Here is a 24,275-nt window from a genome sequence, read left to right on the forward strand (position 1 = left end):
CTCTGCAGATTAGAGCCCTAAAAGTGGATATTTTATAAGTAAATGGGTCATTTGAGGTTGCAGGGATGAAGAAAGATTGAAGATTAGGCTTAAGGAAAACGTTTGTGGTTATGCAGCCAAGATTCAGGAAAATATTGAGGTCAAGGAAATGGGCCATCTCATCATCTTGCTGGTCTAACTTTAGCTTAAGTCCGAATGGGTTGTTGTTCACTATCTACAGTATAGCATTTAGATCTCGCTTGGATTTCCAAATGATAAGAATATCATCGACATAGCGCGTGTAAAAAACAATTTATATATTATATCTATAATTAAAGATAAATCTAATTACATATACATTTCATTCTCTAGTGTTTTTAGCAGTATATATTATAAATAACATTTACATCATAAAGATTTCACTTTTCTAGAAAATATATTTTACCTGTAATTTAGGCTGTTGAATGAAGAAGTCTTTTAAAACATCAACACTGCTAATAATTTTGACAGATGCTCTTTCAGCAGGAAAATCAGGATTTTGAAAATTTCCAAATGGTTCAGTTGTTACATCATTACCAAACAATGAGTAATAAAAGTAAAAATTTCCAGAAGAATTCGAAATTGATGGATATAACTGCACTAACTAAAATAAATAAAACTAACGATTATTACATTTAACTTTTTAAAAAATAGTTTAACAGAAAAAAAAATTCTTATGTAAGATAATATACATAATTAAGTAATTAATTTTTTCAAATTAAAATGGTTTTATAAACGTATATACATATTTCTTCTAATATAGAATATAGTATCACTTTACAGAGGCTGGAAGTAGTCACTAACACCACACCTCATTCTTCCGACAATGAATATTTATCATCACAAATATTCATTGCTGAAAGTGTGAGAAAGGTTTGATGTTAGTAAACACATTATAGTTTAAATTGCTATAAGAAAGTTAATTTTTAATTTTTATTTTTGGAAATTAATGCTTCCCATTAAATTTATCTTAATAAATAATTTAACTATCAAATATAAATACAGTGGAGTATCATTTAAGGTAAACACACCGGTAGTGGACACTTTAAGGAAAATTTTTCGACTTTTTTGAAACTGGACCCCTATTTGGAAACCTTATGGCTTAAAAGTTATATTGTCTGTTAGACAAAATCTTTCTTCACTCACTGTAAGGATTTTAATTATGTCAGTCTCGTCGAATACATTTTAATTTAATTTATTTTGTAAGGTTGAAAATGTTTCAGTAGTGGACATTGAAAAAATTGAGATATTTAGTAATGGACAGGCATTTGCACCAGTAGTGGACAAGGAATATAGAAATGATTATATTCAAGATGAAATCGTTTTTATTTTTCACAACTTGCAGAATTTGACAGTCTTTACTATAAAGAACAAGAACACTGTGTTAATTATAATGACAACTCATAATTTAATTAAATTAATTAAAATATCAAATTGTACAAATGTAAATTACATGTGTATAGTTTGTAATGTTTATATGAAAATTGAACTAATAAGTATTATGAAACATAAATATAAAACATTACAAAGTTAGTATAAGAAACTTTCTTATTTTGTTATTGTTACATTATTCTTAACGAATACAAATGTTGAAATAAATGAGATCAGTTTTAACATACTGGAATGGATTATTGTTACACTCAATATTAAACACTTAAAAATAATAGTATAAAACTGGGTTCTAAGTTACATTTAGGAGAACTCAAATATTAACGTCAGCATAGTTTAAGGAAATATTGTTGCATTGTTAATTTGTGTTGAACTACTTATCTATGTCAATGCCTTTCGAGAATTGACAGTGACTCTCTCTTCCAAAAATTAGAGGCTTAGGAAGCCTCAAGTCAATTTGAGAAATATTTATCGTTTGTACATCTTTTTCATTTTTAGCAAATACGCTTTTCATCCTATTTATGGAATTAAACACAATCACTTCTGCGATATTATCACTGATTAAACTGGTAATTTTGCACACACATTTGTACTTTCTTTTCTTACCAGACAAGGTGGCAACTACAAAATCATTCTCATGCAGGATGTTTGATTCCCTTTCCTTTTCAATGGTATTCCGACTGTGTCTTTCGGACATATCCTTCCTCCGAGTCCAATTTAAAGTCCCTTCAATACTTTCTCCCCTTTCTTCTGTATCTTTCGATTCCTTAATTGCTGAACTTGGTCCAATAGTTTCGTTTGAAGGGGGTTCAATATTTTCCTGAAACTGCATAATGTCGTCTTCTTCTTCTTCATCTTCCATAGTGTCTTCTACATCTAACGTAACATCGTTTGTACTACCACCATCCGAGGGAATCCAAGAACCTTCATCTTCTGATGATGTCTCTTCCTTTCTCATTTTCTTCTTTCGTTGCTTTGTAGTCTTCATTTTCATTTTCATAGCTTTCTCTTCAGCTTTCCTTTTATTCTCAGCAGTCTGTTGTTCTTTCTTTCTCTGTCTTGCCAAAGCTCTCTCCCTTTTCAGTTCTAGTTCCACTATTTTCTTCTTTTCCTTATTTTCATAATATTCCTGCCAAGCTTTTGACGTAACTACAGAAGGTATGATTTCCTTTTTCTTCCTTTTGTTAGTGATTTCCCTGGGTTCTGACCAGAGAAGTGACCTTTTGAAAGGACTAGGTACTGTTTCAGAGATCTGACTGTTATTGCGGCTATTGTGTGTACTTGTGGCAACAATGGTATTGCCAGTGTTTGAAGTACTAGGTCTTTCATTTTGATAGTGGTAGTCATTATGAATATCATGAATATATGAATCACTAAATGCACTGGTGTTACTGACATCATTTATCTCATGGCTGCGATTGATTTGAAGTTTCAACCGTCGAATCTTCATGTTCTGATTCATTATTGTTGAAGGATTTGCTGTTGTTTCCAGCTGTTACTTGATTCATGATGTCTGTCTTCATCTGGTGCCATAAATTGAACAGGGACTTGTCTGTAGCCTCAACATCTTCAAAAGAAACTACAGTCTCAAATAACCCCACTTTCTCAGGTCCCATGTATATTTTTAATGTTTCAAAACCAACTCTTACATCACTTTTCGTGAGAGTACTGTCTGACTTCTTCTTGCACATTATTTTCCTACTTAGCATACCGGGTGCTGTAGGATCCCATGGCACCAAACCATGTTTTGTCCACTATTGAAACACCTCATTTCAATAAACGGACATTCACGGTTTAATAGTGAACACCCCCTGTCCATGACTAGACAGAGTAACCAAAAAATGCTTGAATCAATACTGTATGTTACTTAACATTAGGTGATTTAATTTTTGACTTGATACTGATTAAAAGTGAAAAGTTCATTTTCACTAGTTGTGGCCACCTCTTGTCCACTACTAAAAATATACGATATTTTTGTTTCATTAGTGGACATCTCATTCAATTGACTTGGAAAATAAAAATACTATCAGGAAGGTCTTAAAACATACCAACGAAGCTCATATTAATAGTATATCACCAAAAAACTTCCGTGAAACTAACTGTTAATACAGCAAGCGTGATTTAAATTACCTAGACCTTAAGGAAACAGACAGCAGACTCACTTGTCTTCTTATATCAGCAGGAATGCCATCACTAATGAGCGTAGGAAAACATCCCATGACACACTAGAAAAGGATCAGTGCGAGTTACCACCACTAGAGGGTTCTGTCTACTGAATGATTTGTATGTTTGAACAGTGAAGCCGTCTACAACCTTATTACTCATATTTGAAGTTCAAAGTGTCCACTACTAACGCAGTGTCCACTACCGGTGCGTTTACCTTACATGTTTGACATTAACATAATGTTTTATTTTGGTTCTAAAATATTCTATTCCTTTCAATGGTGAAATATTACATTTATCATTATGTCTAAATTAACCCTTTACCACTGTCATCTTGTTTATGTTAATTTTGTAAACTGTACAAAAGCAACACAGGTCAGCCAGTCGATATTATTTTAAAAATTTACCAAAAATCAAATTATTATTATATTCATATGAAAAAAAATTACATACATTTACTAATATCTTTAAATAATTTAAATGCACAAGTTAAATTAGTTAAATTTTCCACTGGCACAGTACACCAATTAAATGCTAAATATAATAATGTAATAGACAATAAACATGTTCTATATAACAGTAACTGGTCATTTAGCTGGCCAAGCTATAATGCAATCTTCTCTCAGCTGGTCATCTACCATTTCCCCTGTCCAATGGAACAGAACATCCATCTATATTTTGTATAATGAAGATATTCTTTAATCTATATGTTTAATGTTTCAGTGTAATTTTATATGTATTTTTTTATAAGTGTAATTATAAATTCAGTTGTAAAATTAGAAAATAATTATAATTACAACAATTAAAGGTGCCAACAAATAGTTTGATGAGTTTAAAATGTTTACTTCCAGTGTTAATTTCTACATAATTGTCCATTTTTCATTAGTTAAAGTATGATTTTTCTATTTGCACTTGAGAAGAAATCATTTTATCATTTTACATGATATAAAGGTTATATGAGAAACATTTTGCAGCAGGAATATGCAGTTAAATTGAAACACATTAGAAAACAAATTCAATTGAAGATAGAAATCCTTGTAATACTGTAAAGTTATTTTAAATGAGAGCAAGAAAAATTGTTTTTTTAAATATAACTTTAAAAATTAGTTAAAAACTGAACACTAAATCAGTAACACTACTTCCATGCCACCAACTTGTTTTTATATATATAATTTCTAAAATTTTTCTTCTTAACCAAGCAGACTGAAAAAGAAAATATATACTAATATTATAAAGAGATAATGTTTGTAAGTTTGTATGTAGGAGGTAATCTCTGAAACTACTAATCCAATTTCAAAAATTCTTTCACCAATATTTAGAACGGAACTTCATGATGGACATAAGCTGTATACTATTCCGTTAAACATTCATATAAATTAAAAGATATCATCTAGGGTTAAGGCTTTTATGTCCAACAGATGGCGCTACGAGTACAACAACCTAAGTTTGCTTTTCTGTGAGGATGAACTAAAGCAGATCATCATCTATCTATCTACATAAATAAAAATGTAATGTTCGTTTGTTCCTACCGATTCCTTTGAAATTTTGACACATTACTGCATTCGAATACGCACGTGTTTTTATATAATATACATGTTGAAATTCCCCCCACTGGGGAGAGATGGACAGGATTAAGGCTTACCGTAAAGAACTCTGCTATTTTAGATGCGGTGTTTTGCGTTTTTAAATGCATTTTAATAGGGTACATCAAGAGAATGTACACTAAGAAGGGATTTTTCAAAAATTCCCCCCACGAGGGAAGTGTTATATATTTATAATAGGTACATTTTGAGCCACAACAACGCGTGGCAGGGTCTGCTAGTTTTGAATAAAGTTGTTTTACAGTTATATATTTTCATATATATTTTGAATATAGAAAGTTTGTATATCTGTTTTATAATTAAATATCAAACTCAGCTTCTTTTAAAACACTTAATAAAACATTTAACATACTTAATAAAACATTTTATGTTAAATGTTTTATTAAGTATCTGTTTTATATTTTAGACTTACTTAATGCACAATATGAAATACATTTTATGTGCAAATCTTATTTTATAATATATAATTATATTAAAAATATTTCTTGCCTGAAGGAGGTTTGTTGCAAATGCTATTGTCACTGAAAATATGAATTTTTCAGTTTTCTCCGGATTGGTGTCACCTATATAATATACACCATTTTCTATATTTAATTGTGGTTTCAATTCCAAACAGGATTGTTGTCTATCAGAAGCACTTGCTGCTTTTGTTGATATTTCAGTTTGCGTACTGCACTTCACATGTGGTTCCTTTTTTACTATATTACTTGTTGATTGTTCTTCTGGCTGTTTTTGTTCATTTTTTTCTAAGTGAAGTGAAATAAGTATTTCTGGCCTTTGCCTTTGATATTTAGAATTTAACAATGGATACCATTTTGGAGGCTGAAAAATAATTTAATAAATTAGTATTTTTAACATATTTAAATAGAACAAAATAAAGAATAATCAGCTTATTCATTTAATACTAACAATTCCATCATTAACATTTAATCTTAAGAAACAACACTGCTAATAAAGTTCAAGAAATCATCATCTATTATGATTAAATGTTTCTTGAGATTTCTTGAAATTTACATCTCATCAGCAGATCAAAATCACAGAACAAACACACAGTATTCTAACATATTAAAACAGAACAAACGACTGATTCAAATATAAAATCTTTAAAAATTAATTCTTTTGAAGACAAAGTCCTTTCCAAAAAATAGGAACCACCATTTATTAACTTTGTGTTCCAGACATTACACTTTTGGCAACTGACCTTTTCTTTTAGGCTACTGGCTGCCAAACAGTCCTTTAAAAAACACAAAAATATCCAGTTAAAAATATAAACATTTTTAAAAACCAGGAACTGGTGATGTTCAGACGTCTTCTATTTCCCATCATACCTTGCTGGGGTTGTTTCGGCTTTTATCTACAACAAAATAAGCACTGGTAAAATGTAGATGAGAAAAACTGGCCCCTGGTGACGATACTTTAAAATTCTTTTTGTAAATTTTTGTCCGATATAGATAAATTTTACAAAAAGAATTTTAAAGTATCATCACCAGGGGCCAGTTTTCCTCATCTACATTTTATCAGCGCTTATTTCGTTGTAGATAAAAGCCGAAACAACCCCAGCAAGGTATGATGGGAAATAGAAGACGTCCGAACATCACCAGTTCCTGTTTTTTAAAAATGTTTATATTTTTAACTGGATATTTTTGTGTTTTTTAAAGGACTGTTTGGCAGCCAGTAGACATGCTTTGAAAGCCATACTTAAGGAGTCAATATCCATAAGAACCAACAATGTAGCAATTCATATTCATAATACTGTGATATTAATGCTATCATGACAATACTATATCTTGATTATTTTCAATCAGTTAAGTTTATTTAGTGCATTGACATTAGTAGTATACAATTAATACACTCTGACATAATTACACAATTTTTAATATTCACCAACTCAATATTTGATATCGCCTATCTCAATACTGTAATTATTCCAGTATGCATGGGGATCCCACTAAAATGGGCATTTCCCCGGCCCTGTTTGATACATACTGGCATAAAATGACTAATTGATATTGAATATCTAATATTTGATTAGCAAATGTTAGAAATTATGTAATTATGCCAATGTGTATCAATTGAGTTGAATGAGCACCATCTTGGAAATTTTCTAGCATAGTCATGATATCAGATAATCGAATATTTGATACTGACAGAAACAAGGCTGTGTCAAAAGTTGACCAATCAGCATCTGATACATTCTGGCATAAAGTTTCATAGCCTACTATTTAATTATAATTATTAAATCTAATAAGAGACAGCACTTAACACCAAACTCTAGGCCAAATTATTCGGTATTTAATTATTTAATCCAGCAATCATTTGGCTTTACTATAACTATCAGGCTTAAATATATTTATAGATAGTCTAATAATTTTGTCTTTGATTTGTTTTTGCTTTTTCTTTTGTAATGAAACATGTAACAAGCAATGCATAAAAATATTGAATAAATCTCTATAGATGTTAGTGGATCATTGTGTATTTATATTCATTTCTACTTGCTCTCACTTAGTGTCTTTGGAGTTAAAAAGTTGTGTGTTACATTTCAATTCTGGTAGTAAAATACTTATGTCTTGGGATTGTATTCCTCATAGGATCCATCCCAAACAATTATTGCTTCATCTTTGTATTGCAAGTATAAAATTTAGTAATGTGTGATGAGAGAGTTTTAAACACCTTTCTTTCTATACTTCGCACAATTAAGTTCCACAAGTACAGCTGATAATAGTAAGCCATTAGATACCCCCATTTGTTGAATAAACACTTTTCATAGCAGTTGTAGTTGTTCTGAATAATAAAATTGAGTGCTTCATACATGTGTAATATCTATTGGGAAGTGAAATCTTGTTCAAGTAATAACATGTTGGGCAACATCACAGCTTCAAAGGGTGGCACTAATGGGTAGAGAGAGACTTCTATCTAACTGGTAAAAAGCATATGATGTTATGTTAGGTGTGTCATCACCAGTAACTTTATATATATACAGTAGGCACCAAATCAGTTATCCAAAAAATAAGTTATCTGAACAACCCCAGTCCCCAATTGATTCGGATAAACAACGCTCTACTGTATATCAAGATAAACTAGATTTGCCTTGCACTGACAAAAGATACTTAAGGTCTAAGTAGGTCTACTAAAGTTCTGAAAATGATTATGAAAATAGGGATTGAATTTTACTCCAGAGATCATTTTACATAAACACAAGGTTTAAAAAAATCTATGAATATTAAAACTCATCATTTGGATAACATTTAGTGTGAAAACGTAACAAATTTTAACAAAAGTGTGTCTAAAATGTGTGTTTAAGGTAATCTCCTAAAACATACCTGTACACCTTACAAGTACAGAAACTGCCATCAAGCATGAGTAGATCAATCATTTTCAAATTATTATCATTTTATCTCAGATGTACAGTACATGAAACGCAATACAGTACAAAACCTTCAAAGACTACATTTTACATTCATAATTATTTGGCTATGGTAAGTCCTGATATCAGGAATGTCAAGTAATCATTTCAATGTCAAAAGCTGTAATAGTAGTGTCAAGAATTTTCATTATATACAATTTTGTATTGGTGCCAATGTTTTTTGATAAAAGCAATATTTTGGTTTTCATATGTACATTTGGAAGTATGTTCATTAGAGATCAGAATTCCTTTCACTGTTGCTTTAAAGCAGTGGTTCTTAACCTTTTAGTGATGAGGGACCATTTATCAAAATTTTTGTCTTGCCATGGACCACAAGCTGTTTGCAGTAATATAGATTCTTATAAGGTTGTTCTATAAATTAAACATGTATAAAATTATTCGGAACCACAGCTTTAAAGTCTATATAATATGATAATAATTCCTTCAAAATGTTTATAATAAAACTGTATTTTACAACTTTGAAATAATTAGTTATGAAATAAATCTGTAATGCAAAAATATTTCTAAAATATTTAAATGCTTTGAATTATTCTATGTTTCATTTCAGAAAACTCTCTAACCCATTAAATACTTAAAAATTCAAATCTATCATAACTAAATCTGAAAAATAATATTGTTATTTTTTTTAATGAAAATTAAAATTTGGTTTGAATATTTGATTATACTGAATTTATATTCTATATTACATAATAAATAAATTAACTGTTTTTGTGTCAATACTGAATATTAAGTATAGAAGTTTCAAATAAAATGCAATGCAGTTTATGTGCATGCATTGCTGAGCAATGCAAACAGGTGATGCAACCACTGCATAGAAAGTATGTGACCTTCAATCACAGCATGCTATCATAGTTGTCTAGTTTTTGTTTGCAATTGTTATTTGTCATTCACTATTATTGTAACAAAGTCTGATATGATGCTTTTTCCAAAGCAATGAATTTTCATTATTATTTACTATTTCTCTTTTTGTTCATACAGGACTGTTTGAGAATATGAAACAGTTTCCTTCTTTGCAACTAATCAACAAAAATTTAATAAAGTATCCAGTAGACAAGTTTTAATATGAAGATGCAATGGGTTTTCTGTTACAGCAACAGTGTAACAGAAAATGCACAGTTTTGATATACTAAAAAAGTGTCAGAAATTCACAAAAAATTTGGCAAAAATCTAATTTATTTGTTCATAAACTAACAATCATAGTTAAAACATCTCCTAAGTTGCATGTCTCTATACTATGTACATATCCTTACAAGAACTGAAATCCTCCAATTGTGAAAAAACTGCATTTTCCTAATTGGGTTGATAAATTAACTAAAGATGAACTTGGTAAATTGAATAAGATATGATTTCCTTTGTCAGGATATTTCATTACTCAAGCATCTTGGTCTGCTGAAAACCTGTAAACATTTTGAGGAAAAAAAAACCATAGTCAAAAAACAATTAGGGCAGGGTGTGAATTTCTTAGAGAAGAATAATGGGCCAGTACCGTAAACAGTGCAACTTCCTAGAACATTATCACTCAATTCATTAGCATGTTTGAACCACTGAAAAAATTTTGATGGTTTCAACTAGATAGGACAAACTAACACACAAATGTGAAGACAATAGCTTTCTTTTCCAAATTTTTTGGTGAAAAAATTATTTTGACTGGTGATTAGTTTCCAAGAAATCCCAACTTATCACCTCCAAATTTTTATGCAGAGTTACCGTATTTACTTGTCTAAAAGACAATCTCGCATATAGGACGAGGTGTGACTTTAGAGATCAAAATAAAGAAAATTAGATTTATTAATACAATTTAATTTTATTTCATTTAATCACAAATAAAATGTCAAAATGCATGTAAATGCACACATTGTTTCACAAAAATTACTGGCATTTTAAACAGTAAAGAAAAATCTTGTAAAATCGACAACATAATTTGTTCATGTAAAGCTGGACAATCGGGGAAACTTTTTTTGCCAATTCTTAACCATTGAATCCACTCTTTGTCAATTACACTTACGGGTTTCTCCAAACATCTCTAAACCCGATATATAATAAAGCTACACACCAACCAAATGCTGAAAATCTATCGGGCTAGTATAAGGCTAATTATTAAATGAAATTACGTAATCAATTTGCCAAATTGATTACGTAATTTCATTTAATAATTAGCCTTATACTAGCCCGATAGATTTTCAGCATTTGGTTGGTGTGTAGCTTTATTATATATCGGGTTTAGAGATGTTTGGAGAAACCCGTAAGTGTAATTGACAAAGAGTGGATTCAATGGTTAAGAATTGGCAAAAAAAGTTTCCCCGATTGTCCAGCTTTACATGAACAAATTATGTTGTCGATTTTACAAGATTTTTCTTTACTGTTTAAAATGCCAGTAATTTTTGTGAGACAATGTGTGCATTTACATGCATTTTGACATTTTATTTGTGATTAAATGAAATAAAATTAAATTGTATTAATAAATCTAATTTTCTTTATTTTGATCTCTAAAGTCACACCTCGTCCTATATGCGAGATTGTCTTTTAGACAAGTAAATACGGTAACTCTGCATAAAAATTTGGAGGTGATAAGTTGGGATTTCTTGGAAACTAATCACCAGTCAAAATAATTTTTTCACCAAAAAATTTGGAAAAGAAAGCTATTGTCTTCACATTTGTGTGTTAGTTTGTCCTATCTAGTTGAAACCATCAAAATTTTTTCAGTGGTTCAAACATGCTAATGAATTGAGTGATAATGTTCTAGGAAGTTGCACTGTTTACGGTACTGGCCCATTATTCTTCTCTAAGAAATTCACACCCTGCCCTAATTGTTTTTTGACTATGGTTTTTTTTTCCTCAAAATGTTTACAGGTTTTCAGCAGACCAAGATGCTTGAGTAATGAAATATCCTGACAAAGGAAATCATATCTTATTCAATTTACCAAGTTCATCTTTAGTTAATTTATCAACCCAATTAGGAAAATGCAGTTTTTTCACAATTGGAGGATTTCAGTTCTTGTAAGGATATGTACATAGTATAGAGACATGCAACTTAGGAGATGTTTTAACTATGATTGTTAGTTTATGAACAAATAAATTAGATTTTTGCCAAATTTTTTGTGAATTTCTGACACTTTTTTAGTATATCAAAACTGTGCATTTTCTGTTACACTGTTGCTGTAACAGAAAACCCATTGCATCTTCATATTAAAACTTGTCTACTGGATACTTTATTAAATTTTTGTTGATTAGTTGCAAAGAAGGAAACTGTTTCATATTCTCAAACAGTCCTGTATGAACAAAAAGAGAAATAGTAAATAATAATGAAAATTCATTGCTTTGGAAAAAGCATCATATCAGACTTTGTTACAATAATAGTGAATGACAAATAACAATTGCAAACAAAAACTAGACAACTATGATAGCATGCTGTGATTGAAGGTCACATACTTTCTATGCAGTGGTTGCATCACCTGTTTGCATTGCTCAGCAATGCATGCACATAAACTGCATTGCATTTTATTTGAAACTTCTATACTTAATATTCAGTATTGACACAAAAACAGTTAATTTATTTATTATGTAATATAGAATATAAATTCAGTATAATCAAATATTCAAACCAAATTTTAATTTTCATTAAAAAAAATAACAATATTATTTTTCAGATTTAGTTATGATAGATTTGAATTTTTAAGTATTTAATGGGTTAGAGAGTTTTCTGAAATGAAACATAGAATAATTCAAAGCATTTAAATATTTTAGAAATATTTTTGCATTACAGATTTATTTCATAACTAATTATTTCAAAGTTGTAAAATACAGTTTTATTATAAACATTTTGAAGGAATTATTATCATATTATATAGACTTTAAAGCTGTGGTTCCGAATAATTTTATACATGTTTAATTTATAGAACAACCTTATAAGAATCTATATTACTGCAAACAGCTTGTGGTCCATGGCAAGACAAAAATTTTGATAAATGGTCCCTCATCACTAAAAGGTTAAGAACCACTGCTTTAAAGCAACAGTGAAAGGAATTCTGATCTCTAATGAACATACTTCCAAATGTACATATGAAAACCAAAATATTGCTTTTATCAAAAAACATTGGCACCAATACAAAATTGTATATAATGAAAATTCTTGACACTACTATTACAGCTTTTGACATTGAAATGATTACTTGACATTCCTGATATCAGGACTTACCATAGCCAAATAATTATGAATGTAAAATGTAGTCTTTGAAGGTTTTGTACTGTATTGCGTTTCATGTACTGTACATCTGAGATAAAATGATAATAATTTGAAAATGATTGATCTACTCATGCTTGATGGCAGTTTCTGTACTTGTAAGGTGTACAGGTATGTTTTAGGAGATTACCTTAAACACACATTTTAGACACACTTTTGTTAAAATTTGTTACGTTTTCACACTAAATGTTATCCAAATGATGAGTTTTAATATTCATAGATTTTTTTAAACCTTGTGTTTATGTAAAATGATCTCTGGAGTAAAATTCAATCCCTATTTTCATAATCATTTTCAGAACTTTAGTAGACCTACTTAGACCTTAAGTATCTTTTGTCAGTGCAAGGCAAATCTAGTTTATCTTGATATACAGTAGAGCGTTGTTTATCCGAATCAATTGGGGACTGGGGTTGTTCAGATAACTTATTTTTTGGATAACTGATTTGGTGCCTACTGTATATATATAAAGTTACTGGTGATGACACACCTAACATAACATCATATGCTTTTTACCAGTTAGATAGAAGTCTCTCTCTACCCATTAGTGCCACCCTTTGAAGCTGTGATGTTGCCCAACATGTTATTACTTGAACAAGATTTCACTTCCCAATAGATATTACACATGTATGAAGCACTCAATTTTATTATTCAGAACAACTACAACTGCTATGAAAAGTGTTTATTCAACAAATGGGGGTATCTAATGGCTTACTATTATCAGCTGTACTTGTGGAACTTAATTGTGCGAAGTATAGAAAGAAAGGTGTTTAAAACTCTCTCATCACACATTACTAAATTTTATACTTGCAATACAAAGATGAAGCAATAATTGTTTGGGATGGATCCTATGAGGAATACAATCCCAAGACATAAGTATTTTACTACCAGAATTGAAATGTAACACACAACTTTTTAACTCCAAAGACACTAAGTGAGAGCAAGTAGAAATGAATATAAATACACAATGATCCACTAACATCTATAGAGATTTATTCAATATTTTTATGCATTGCTTGTTACATGTTTCATTACAAAAGAAAAAGCAAAAACAAATCAAAGACAAAATTATTAGACTATCTATAAATATATTTAAGCCTGATAGTTATAGTAAAGCCAAATGATTGCTGGATTAAATAATTAAATACCGAATAATTTGGCCTAGAGTTTGGTGTTAAGTGCTGTCTCTTATTAGATTTAATAATTATAATTAAATAGTAGGCTATGAAACTTTATGCCAGAATGTATCAGATGCTGATTGGTCAACTTTTGACACAGCCTTGTTTCTGTCAGTATCAAATATTCGATTATCTGATATCATGACTATGCTAGAAAATTTCCAAGATGGTGCTCATTCAACTCAATTGATACACATTGGCATAATTACATAATTTCTAACATTTGCTAATCAAATATTAGATATTCAATATCAATTAGTCATTTTATGCCAGTATGTATCAAACAGGGCCGGGGAAATGCCCATTTTAGTGGGATCCCCATGCATACTGGAATAATTACAGTATTGAGATAGGCGATATCAAATATTGAGTTGGTGAATATTAAAAATTGTGTAATTATGTCAGAGTGTATTAATTGTATACTACTAATGTCAATGCACTAAATAAACTTAACTGATTGAAAATAATCAAGATATAGTATTGTCATGATAGCATTAATATCACAGTATTATGAATATGAATTGCTACATTGTTGGTTCTTATGGATATTGACTCCTTAAGTATGGCTTTCAAAGCATGTCTACTGGCTGCCAAACAGTCCTTTAAAAAACACAAAAATATCCAGTTAAAAATATAAACATTTTTAAAAAACAGGAACTGGTGATGTTCGGACGTCTTCTATTTCCCATCATACCTTGCTGGGGTTGTTTCGGCTTTTATCTACAACGAAATAAGCGCTGATAAAATGTAGATGAGGAAAACTGGCCCCTGGTGATGATACTTTAAAATTCTTTTTGTAAAATTTATCTATATCGGACAAAAATTTACAAAAAGAATTTTAAAGTATAGTCACCAGGGGCCAGTTTTTCTCATCTACATTTTACCAGTGCTTATTTTGTTGTAGATAAAAGCCGAAACAACCCCAGCAAGGTATGATGGGAAATAGAAGACGTCTGAACATCACCAGTTCCTGGTTTTTAAAAATGTTTATATTTTTAACTGGATATTTTTGTGTTTTTTAAAGGACTGTTTGGCAGCCAGTAGCCTAAAAGAAAAGGTCAGTTGCCAAAAGTGTAATGTCTGGAACACAAAGTTAATAAATGGTGGTTCCTATTTTTTGGAAAGGACTTTGTCTTCAAAAGAATTAATCTTTAAAGATTTTATATTTGAATCAGTCGTTTGTTCTGTTTTAATATGTTAGAATACTGTGTGTTTGTTCTGTGATTTTGATCTGCTGATGAGATGTAAATTTCAAGAAATCTCAAGAAACATTTAATCATAATAGATGATGATTTCTTGAACTTTATTAGCAGTGTTGTTTCTTAAGATTAAATGTTAATGATGGAATTGTTAGTATTAAATGAATAAGCTGATTATTCTTTATTTTGTTCTATTTAAATATGTTAAAAATACTAATTTATTAAATTATTTTTCAGCCTCCAAAATGGTATCCATTGTTAAATTCTAAATATCAAAGGCAAAGGCCAGAAATACTTATTTCACTTCACTTAGAAAAAAATGAACAAAAACAGCCAGAAGAACAATCAACAAGTAATATAGTAAAAAAGGAACCACATGTGAAGTGCAGTACGCAAACTGAAATATCAACAAAAGCAGCAAGTGCTTCTGATAGACAACAATCCTGTTTGGAATTGAAACCACAATTAAATATAGAAAATGGTGTATATTATATAGGTGACACCAATCCGGAGAAAACTGAAAAATTCATATTTTCAGTGACAATAGCATTTGCAACAAACCTCCTTCAGGCAAGAAATATTTTTAATATAATTATATATTATAAAATAAGATTTGCACATAAAATGTATTTCATATTGTGCATTAAGTAAGTCTAAAATATAAAACAGATACTTAATAAAACATTTAACATAAAATGTTTTATTAAGTATGTTAAATGTTTTATTAAGTGTTTTAAAAGAAGCTGAGTTTGATATTTAATTATAAAACAGATATACAAACTTTCTATATTCAAAATATATATGAAAATATATAACTGTAAAACAACTTTATTCAAAACTAGCAGACCCTGCCACGCGTTGTTGTGGCTCAAAATGTACCTATTATAAATATATAACACTTCCCTCGTGGGGGGAATTTTTGAAAAATCCCTTCTTAGTGTACATTCTCTTGATGTACCCTATTAAAATGCATTTAAAAACGCAAAACACCGCATCTAAAATAGCAGAGTTCTTTACGGTAAGCCTTAATCCTGTCCATCTCTCCCCAGTGGGGGGAATTTCAACATGTATATTATATAAAAACACGTGCGTATTCGAATGCAGTAATGTGTCAAAATTTCAAAGGAATCGGTAGGAACAAACGAACATTACATTTTTATTTATGTAGATAGATAGATGATGATCTGCTTTAGTTCATCCTCACAGAAAAGCAAACTTAGGTTGTTGTACTCGTAGCGCCATCTGTTGGACATAAAAGCCTTAACCCTAGATGATATCTTTTAATTTATATGAATGTTTAACGGAATAGTATACAGCTTATGTCCATCATGAAGTTCCGTTCTAAATATTGGTGAAAGAATTTTTGAAATTGGATTAGTAGTTTCAGAGATTACCTCCTACATACAAACTTACAAACATTATCTCTTTATAATATTAGTATATATTTTCTTTTTCAGTCTGCTTGGTTAAGAAGAAAAATTTTAGAAATTATATATATAAAAACAAGTTGGTGGCATGGAAGTAGTGTTACTGATTTAGTGTTCAGTTTTTAACTAATTTTTAAAGTTATATTTAAAAAAACAATTTTTCTTGCTCTCATTTAAAATAACTTTACAGTATTACAAGGATTTCTATCTTCAATTGAATTTGTTTTCTAATGTGTTTCAATTTAACTGCATATTCCTGCTGCAAAATGTTTCTCATATAACCTTTATATCATGTAAAATGATAAAATGATTTCTTCTCAAGTGCAAATAGAAAAATCATACTTTAACTAATGAAAAATGGACAATTATGTAGAAATTAACACTGGAAGTAAACATTTTAAACTCATCAAACTATTTGTTGGCACCTTTAATTGTTGTAATTATAATTATTTTCTAATTTTACAACTGAATTTATAATTACACTNCGGGATAGGTAACTTATATAAGGATTCCAAAATTTTGAATGTAACAACGATCACTGTCAATTTTCTTAAAGTTTGATAAACTATTTGAATCGGGATTAGACCTGTTACCGATAGTCGCGACGATAATACCCACTAAGCTCCGTCCCCTTTAAAAATATTTACCATATTTGGTCATGATATGAAAACTCGAGCTCTGATTAGTGTTGCCACTTATTAAAAATAAGATTTGCGACTCATGCATGTAATTATTGCACATTAAAAATAATATAAATTAATAAATTTATTAAATTTTTTGATTTCGTGGAAAATCTCTAAAATGTAGCTAAATTTACTAATATATCTCTAAGAAAAATCTCCATCGCTAAATTTCAAAAAAAAGGTGCTAACTAAAGCAAAAACTCGCGACTAAAGCAAAAATATAGCGACTTTTTCGCTAAATTGGCAACGCTACTTAAAACACATTATGTAGTTCAGTGAATTTGACTCAACAATATACATTGTATAATTGCTATAGCATTGCTTTTATTTAAACATTTATTTTATTTAACTTTTTATAAAACGAAAATTAATTGTTTTCATCAGAAACTTGCCAGCACTATCTTCCTCCTATTAGTTTTCCAATATCTGGATTCAAAGACTGAGAACAAACTCTTTGAAGCTTAATAACTCCTGTGCTTTTGAAAATTTCTGAAATTTTGATGGAAGGTTTGTGTATTAGATTCATGCTATTAAATTTTAGTGGTTTAAGGTCGACAGGGTAGAGTGATAAAGGGTAGTTGTGTGTCATATTTTGAGTAGGGTTGGACTTAATGACAATTTTACTCGTTATCAGCACTTACAATTTTTTTATATAACACATTCAAATCCTTAAATCCAAAAACCTTTAAAATTAAACTTTTTGCTATTTTTTAGTACTGTAATTAAAAATGTAAACAGTTTTTAATGAATTATTGTAACAGATAGCACCACCAGAATTTTAAATATTGCTGGAAAAGTTAATTCGTTGCTGCATTTTTTACATTTAAATGGACTCACATTACATTTCTGGATTCCTTATCTCAATTAATGGAAAATGTCAAAGTTTATCAAAATCAATCCATTAAATTTTGAGAACAAACTCAATTCTATAAGCCCATACAAAACGTGCTAGCAACCATGAAACATCGTACAACAAAGTTGCACAGTTCATGCGACATCGCTTTGTCACGCACTTGTGAAATGACTTTATATCTCGAGTCATGGACCCCCTTTTTTATTCCATTTTTGGATTCCGCATCACAATTAAAGGAAAATGGCAAAGTTTAATCAAAATCTATCAAACGGATTTTGAGAACAAACACAATTCTGTAAGCTTCTTAGAAGAAGCTCCGCTTCAATAAAATGACAGTCAACATATGCAAAATTTCAAAATTAAATAATCAAAGAAAAAATGTATTATAATAAAAAACACAGACAAATCCATAGAAAACTTTAGAAATGTATAATCTAAAACTATCAAATTCAAAACATTCTTAATTTACAGGTAGAACTTACTTTTAGGTAATTTGTTTATAAAGAGTGTCCCATAAATCTGACCAGGAGTCCAAAGGAGTTATGTTAATTATTTATTTATTCTTTTACAAATGAAGCATGGCACCAAATAAGGAGGAACAAATTCAAGTTTCAAATTTTGATGATGAGGACTTGGTTAATGTGAAGCCACCAGAGTTTAACAGGATGCATGCAGACTTCCCACCAATCATACACAGCACTCAGCTACAAGTCTCAAACTCTTACGTGACCAAGCCAACTGAAGATCATCATCCAAATAACTTGAATTCATTCCTCTTTACTCAGCTCTACACTTCATCTGTAAAATAATAATCAAACATGATTATTATAATATAATAATCAAACATGATTATTATAATATAACTCCTTTGGGCGCCAGGCTTATGGAACACCCTGTACATTCATAAACAAATAAATTATCTAAAGAGTTCTACCAGTTTATGAATTTACAATTATTAATTTACCATTTAACTACTTTAATATATCGTCTAAACATTTGACCAGTTTAATAAAATCTATAAATATATATCAAACTTTTATTATTTATACTTCTCGCTAAAGACATACATCGTTATTTTCAATTTAAAAAAATTTATAATTTTATCTCCAAAACAGCATTTATATACATAAAAATCAAAACTGTTTTACCTTCCGAAATTGAGACGACAATTAGAAAACTAGGCCCCATATCATCTCCTTTAAAAACTATTTAAAACTCGATGATACATGCCATGTATACTAAAACAACCCAACCACAACTTCGACTTTTCAAAACACCGCCATTTTGTCAAACCACAGAGGGCGCAACTCGGTAAAATTTCATTAGATTAATTTATACGGTATACATATTTAAATTTTTATTTATAATTTACATTATAGAAATATAAAATATTTCTCGTGTAAATAATAAAAAAATAATTCAAGCGTAGTTTTGAAAGCGTACGTAAATAAGTTTATTTTGTGTCATGCCATCCAGCCGTCAGATACACGGTATCTGAAGACTGGAATGCATGATGCCAGATTTGCCAATTATACTGTATGATAATTATCGTATTTGTACGATTATTTCGGGGGCCGTACGATGTACGATAATTTCAGAAATACGCCTTATTCTCAAAATAACCGTTAACTATTTAAAAAATTCAATTCGCAATTAGCATTTTTGTACTGTACAGTACATATCGCCTTCTCATTGGTATTTCGTGTCTTTTTTCCGTTAGAGGGCGCTTTTTTTAACTCTTCGCCCAGAGCCAGTGGCGTAGCGTGGGTGTCAGCCGCCCGGGGCGGAGAAAAATTTCGCCCTTATTTAGGTATCTCAATTTAAAAGACTAAAATTCAGTTTCGTCACAGAATAAGTAATGAAAAATTCCGTGCTCATTTCAATCGGTCCGGATCGTAGGTGCGACAAAAATATGAAATGAAATGGTTCAAATTTTTACAAGATATTATTATTATTTATTGTGAAATTTTGCCCCCTAAAAGTGCCGCCCGGGACTGGACGCCCCCACTAAGCTACGCCACTGCTAAGAGCACCTCTTGTAGCAAGCCTATTATGGGTTCGGCCAGATCCACATGAGGCAGCCGGGTGGTGAGGGACGAGGGCCGACATATCTGGTCGGACCACCCCCAAAATATTCCTGGGGATTTTTCGACCCGCCCAGATTCGATGCTGGGTCCTTCAGAGCGTTGGACTGCCACCTCGACCGCTCGGCCATCCGGTAGTCTCCATTAGACGGCTACTAAATTTTCGAAAGTCTTTGTTCGATTATAAGAATCACCTTTTTCATACTTTTCGATTTTGCTAACAGCTATACTTTTATACCGACTGATAAAATGCTAAAATTGATTTAAAAAAAAAAAAATGTACAAATAAACGTTCTGTTGACATTCCATTATACTTCTACTTGTACTGTACAAAATATAAGTGTAAGACTCCGACGGAGAGAATGTCAAGAGAATTGAGGGGTCGCTCAGAGGGTATGTGGGTGCGAAGGTCATTGAGACAGAATACGGTTACAAGAAACCGTTTATTTGACACAAAAGGGTCTTACAAGATTTACGCGATCTTGGAAGTTCTTAGTCGGCAGCGAACCGTCGATCTTCCTCTCTTTTCCAAGATAGTCCCAAAAGGAGGAGTGTCCGTGGTTCGCGAATGACGGTTCCCTCGCCGTCTCGACAACTCCGGGACAAATCAGTCGACTTCCGGTGATTGGAAGATGTCGATTCGAGGACAGGAGGCAGAGATAAAGATGGGCACGAGCAGAGCCGGTCCTACCATAGGGCGAAAAAAGCAGCCGCTTCAGGCGCTAAGTCCTAGGGGGCGCCTCAGTGGTAAAGAAAGTTAAAGGGTATAAATTTGGGGCAACCAAGGGCAGTGGCGTAGCGAGGGGGTGCAAGGGGGTGNTCACAAAAATTACTGGCATTTTAAACAGTAAAGAAAAATCTTGTAAAATCGACAACATAATTTGTTCATGTAAAGCTGGACAATCGGGGAAACTTTTTTTGCCAATTCTTAACCATTGAATCCACTCTTTGTCAATTACACTTACGGGTTTCTCCAAACATCTCTAAACCCGATATATAATAAAGCTACACACCAACCAAATGCTGAAAATCTATCGGGCTAGTATAAGGCTAATTATTAAATGAAATTACGTAATCAATTTGCCAAATTGATTACGTAATTTCATTTAATAATTAGCCTTATACTAGCCCGATAGATTTTCGGCATTCGGTTGGTGTGTAGGGTTTCTCCAAATTTCAATTTCCAAATAATCATCTGTTTTCGTGTGGGAATGGATTAAAACTTATATCGTGCTCTTGTGTGATTTTGGATTTCAATCTGGAATTCAATTCAAAAGCCTTGCTTCTCCCATTGATATTCATCTTTACTCCTGACAATACACAAGAATGATTTAAATGACCCAGATAAAATACTTTTGTTTTTAAACACCAGAGGTTGAGCATCCAATAAAAAATGCGAACACATGGTTCACAAAAATTATTGCAAAAACGCAAAGAATCCTTTGCTTGCACGTATAGGATGACATAGGTTTTTGAAGCAATGAAAAATGAATAAAAATCTCATCTTATATGCAAGTAAATATGGTATTTAAAAATATTGTTTACAAAATAATCCATGTACCACAGACAAAATTGAAGAAGATCAATTTTCAATATTTATTATAAGGATTTCATAATAAAATGTCATTGTCTGCAATGTCTTATTATTTCCATGTTGTTCCTGGATTGCATTTTATTTGATCCATACTGTATAATACAAATAAAATTCAAAACAACAAACCTGTAACTTCTCATGAGCTAAACGAATATCCAAAATTAAATAACCAATCAATTCCTTCTGAAGACTTACAATATCAGCAGCATAACATTGTATTTTAATGGGTGATCTTTGTAAACGATGCAATTGCAACCCTTTACGATCAACTTCCCATGCCAATTCTGTATTAAAAGTTGGAGTCTTATCATGAAGAACGGGATCAGTACACATTAATTCACCATCAAATTTTGCTTCTATAATTAAATTCTTATCTTGTCGACGTGGGAAATTTCTTCCTAAAATTTAAAATACATAAAATATAACATAAAATGTAAAATAATGCAAAAATCTAATATCAGCTAATCAATATTTGAAAGTACAGTAGACCCCCCTATAACACAAGTTCATATAGTTCGGATTCCTATATCACGGCGAAAAAATTGCAACAGTATTCGTACAAACACGCTAAAAAAACTCGTATAATTCGGTAAAACGTCATTGCCAACGCGTGTTGTGACAGGATTGGTCGAATCTAGACCAATAGTGGATATTGTACAAACCATTGAGTTTAAACAAGCAGCGAACATACTAAACACCATTTATTATTTAACGTCCATAAAAATTACATTTATATTAATGATGTCTCCAAAGTTCAGTGAATTTTTCACAAAAAAAATAATTTATCAGGAAGCACGCAAACACCATTCAATGACAAGCTCCACGACGAAAACAAGCTTAAGCAATGGCATTGTCAAACGATGCACACTCGGTAAGTACTCCTACAATTTTTTGTTTATAGCATAGTTTATATGGATTATTCCCAAAAAATTATATGTATTTTGAAAATGTTGAGTCGAATTTGTCTAGAATCGATTAATTTTATGGAAGAAAACCTTTCAAACAGCCGTAGTCTGTAAACTGCATACGTGCCTGGCTGTGATTGGCTCATGTACTTGTAAAACATCAATTTCATAAAGAATGGAATGTATCTACCATGTTATAAGGGGTCGACTGTATATCATCATACATCATAGCCAATTAAATCAAAAAATTTGAATAAGACTCAATTCTAAGCAAGTGAATTTGAATCATAACATCTTTTACAGAATTGTGTATCCTTGAGTATTATGACAAAAATTTTTCCACCATAATAATAGTTTAGTTTGTCTCTTTTTATATTGTTATTAACACATTTAATGAAAAAGTCAGACAAGGTCAGTGTAAGAAATACAAAAAAAAAAAAAAAAAAAAAACATGAGAAAAATGTTTAATTCAAGAAACTAAAGTTTTTTTTTTTTTTTCAGAACAGTTTTTGTTCTTTTATAAGATCATCAGCTGTGAAAATTACAAGTGTATTAGAACAAATACATTTAACATAGTTCCACAAATATATTACATGAATTAAAGTAAATTAGTTGTTACTCATAATCTGAAGAGAAACATTAGGAAATCATACAGCTTCAAAATTTTCACAAAATCCTCTAACATAAATCTTTAAAAAATCTGGTTATTTTATAGCAAACTGAAGAAGGTGGTGTTGAGCTGCTCTTCTTTTTAATTTTAAAGTCACTTATGTCATAAGTATATTTCAAACTGCAACAAATAACTGATATTTACTATCCAACTCCATATAATCAGAATATCATCAATATATACAATATATGGACATTACATATAGAAAGAGAATCAAATGATAAAAAACTTACTAAAGATATCAAGTTCCATAAATGCATTACTACTTACATAATTATGACAATTAATAAAAATGATATTAAAAGATACCTTGGAGTTTTACTTTCCTGGATGTTATAACATAGAAAGTATAGTAATCATATAAATTTGACCCACCAAGTTTCTTTGCAAATCTCAATATTTGAGACTCATGAATAAAAATACAGATGGCAAAAATTAAAAATTTGCAATGAGTGAATGACTAAATGTGTGTGTTTCATTTAATATCTCAGGAGGGAATATTGATCAAGACATAATATTTCACATCGTAATTTGTATATAAGGGTCATTGATGCTATTAAATTTTGGAGTATGAAACTTGAGATGGTGGGGAGGGAAAGAAGAGTCAGAGTAAATGTCATATCTTGAGTGGGATTGGACTAAATGAAAATTTTACTCATTATTGCCATTTATAAAATTTTAGACTCATCTCAACCTATAAAATTAAGCCATTTTTACCTTTTTACAATAATTAATAATATAGAAGTTTAATTTTAATAACATCTCATAACAGATGGCACCACACACAATTTTAACTTTTGGTTAGTGTCAATGTTTTTTAAACTTGGATATTTTTTAAATGGAGATTTTTAT

At 30.6% G+C, this 24,275-nt stretch overlaps 1 protein-coding gene across 2 annotated transcripts in view; it reads right to left on the reverse strand.

Annotated features, from left to right (window-relative positions):
• LOC111642282 (centrosomal protein of 120 kDa-like) overlaps nt 1-22,282 on the reverse strand; it is a 91,029-nt gene extending 68,747 nt beyond the window's left edge. For both annotated transcript variants that reach the window (XM_023388613.1, XM_023388612.1), the window contains exons 1-3: nt 21,975-22,282; nt 5,661-5,993; nt 425-622 (exon numbers count right to left, since the gene is read on the reverse strand). In XM_023388613.1, coding sequence (XP_023244381.1) covers nt 425-622; nt 5,661-5,993; nt 21,975-22,181 — 738 coding nt within the window. In that variant the 5' untranslated portion in view covers nt 22,182-22,282. The remainder of the gene's footprint in view (nt 1-424; nt 623-5,660; nt 5,994-21,974) is intronic.
• Nucleotides 22,283-24,275: the final 1,993 nt, after the last annotated feature.

This window comes from Centruroides sculpturatus, unplaced genomic scaffold (genome assembly GCF_000671375.1).
Source record: "Centruroides sculpturatus isolate CEXI.00-Female unplaced genomic scaffold, Cexi_2.0 scaffold751, whole genome shotgun sequence".
In the NCBI taxonomy this organism is placed as follows: Eukaryota; Metazoa; Arthropoda; class Arachnida; order Scorpiones; family Buthidae; genus Centruroides; species Centruroides sculpturatus.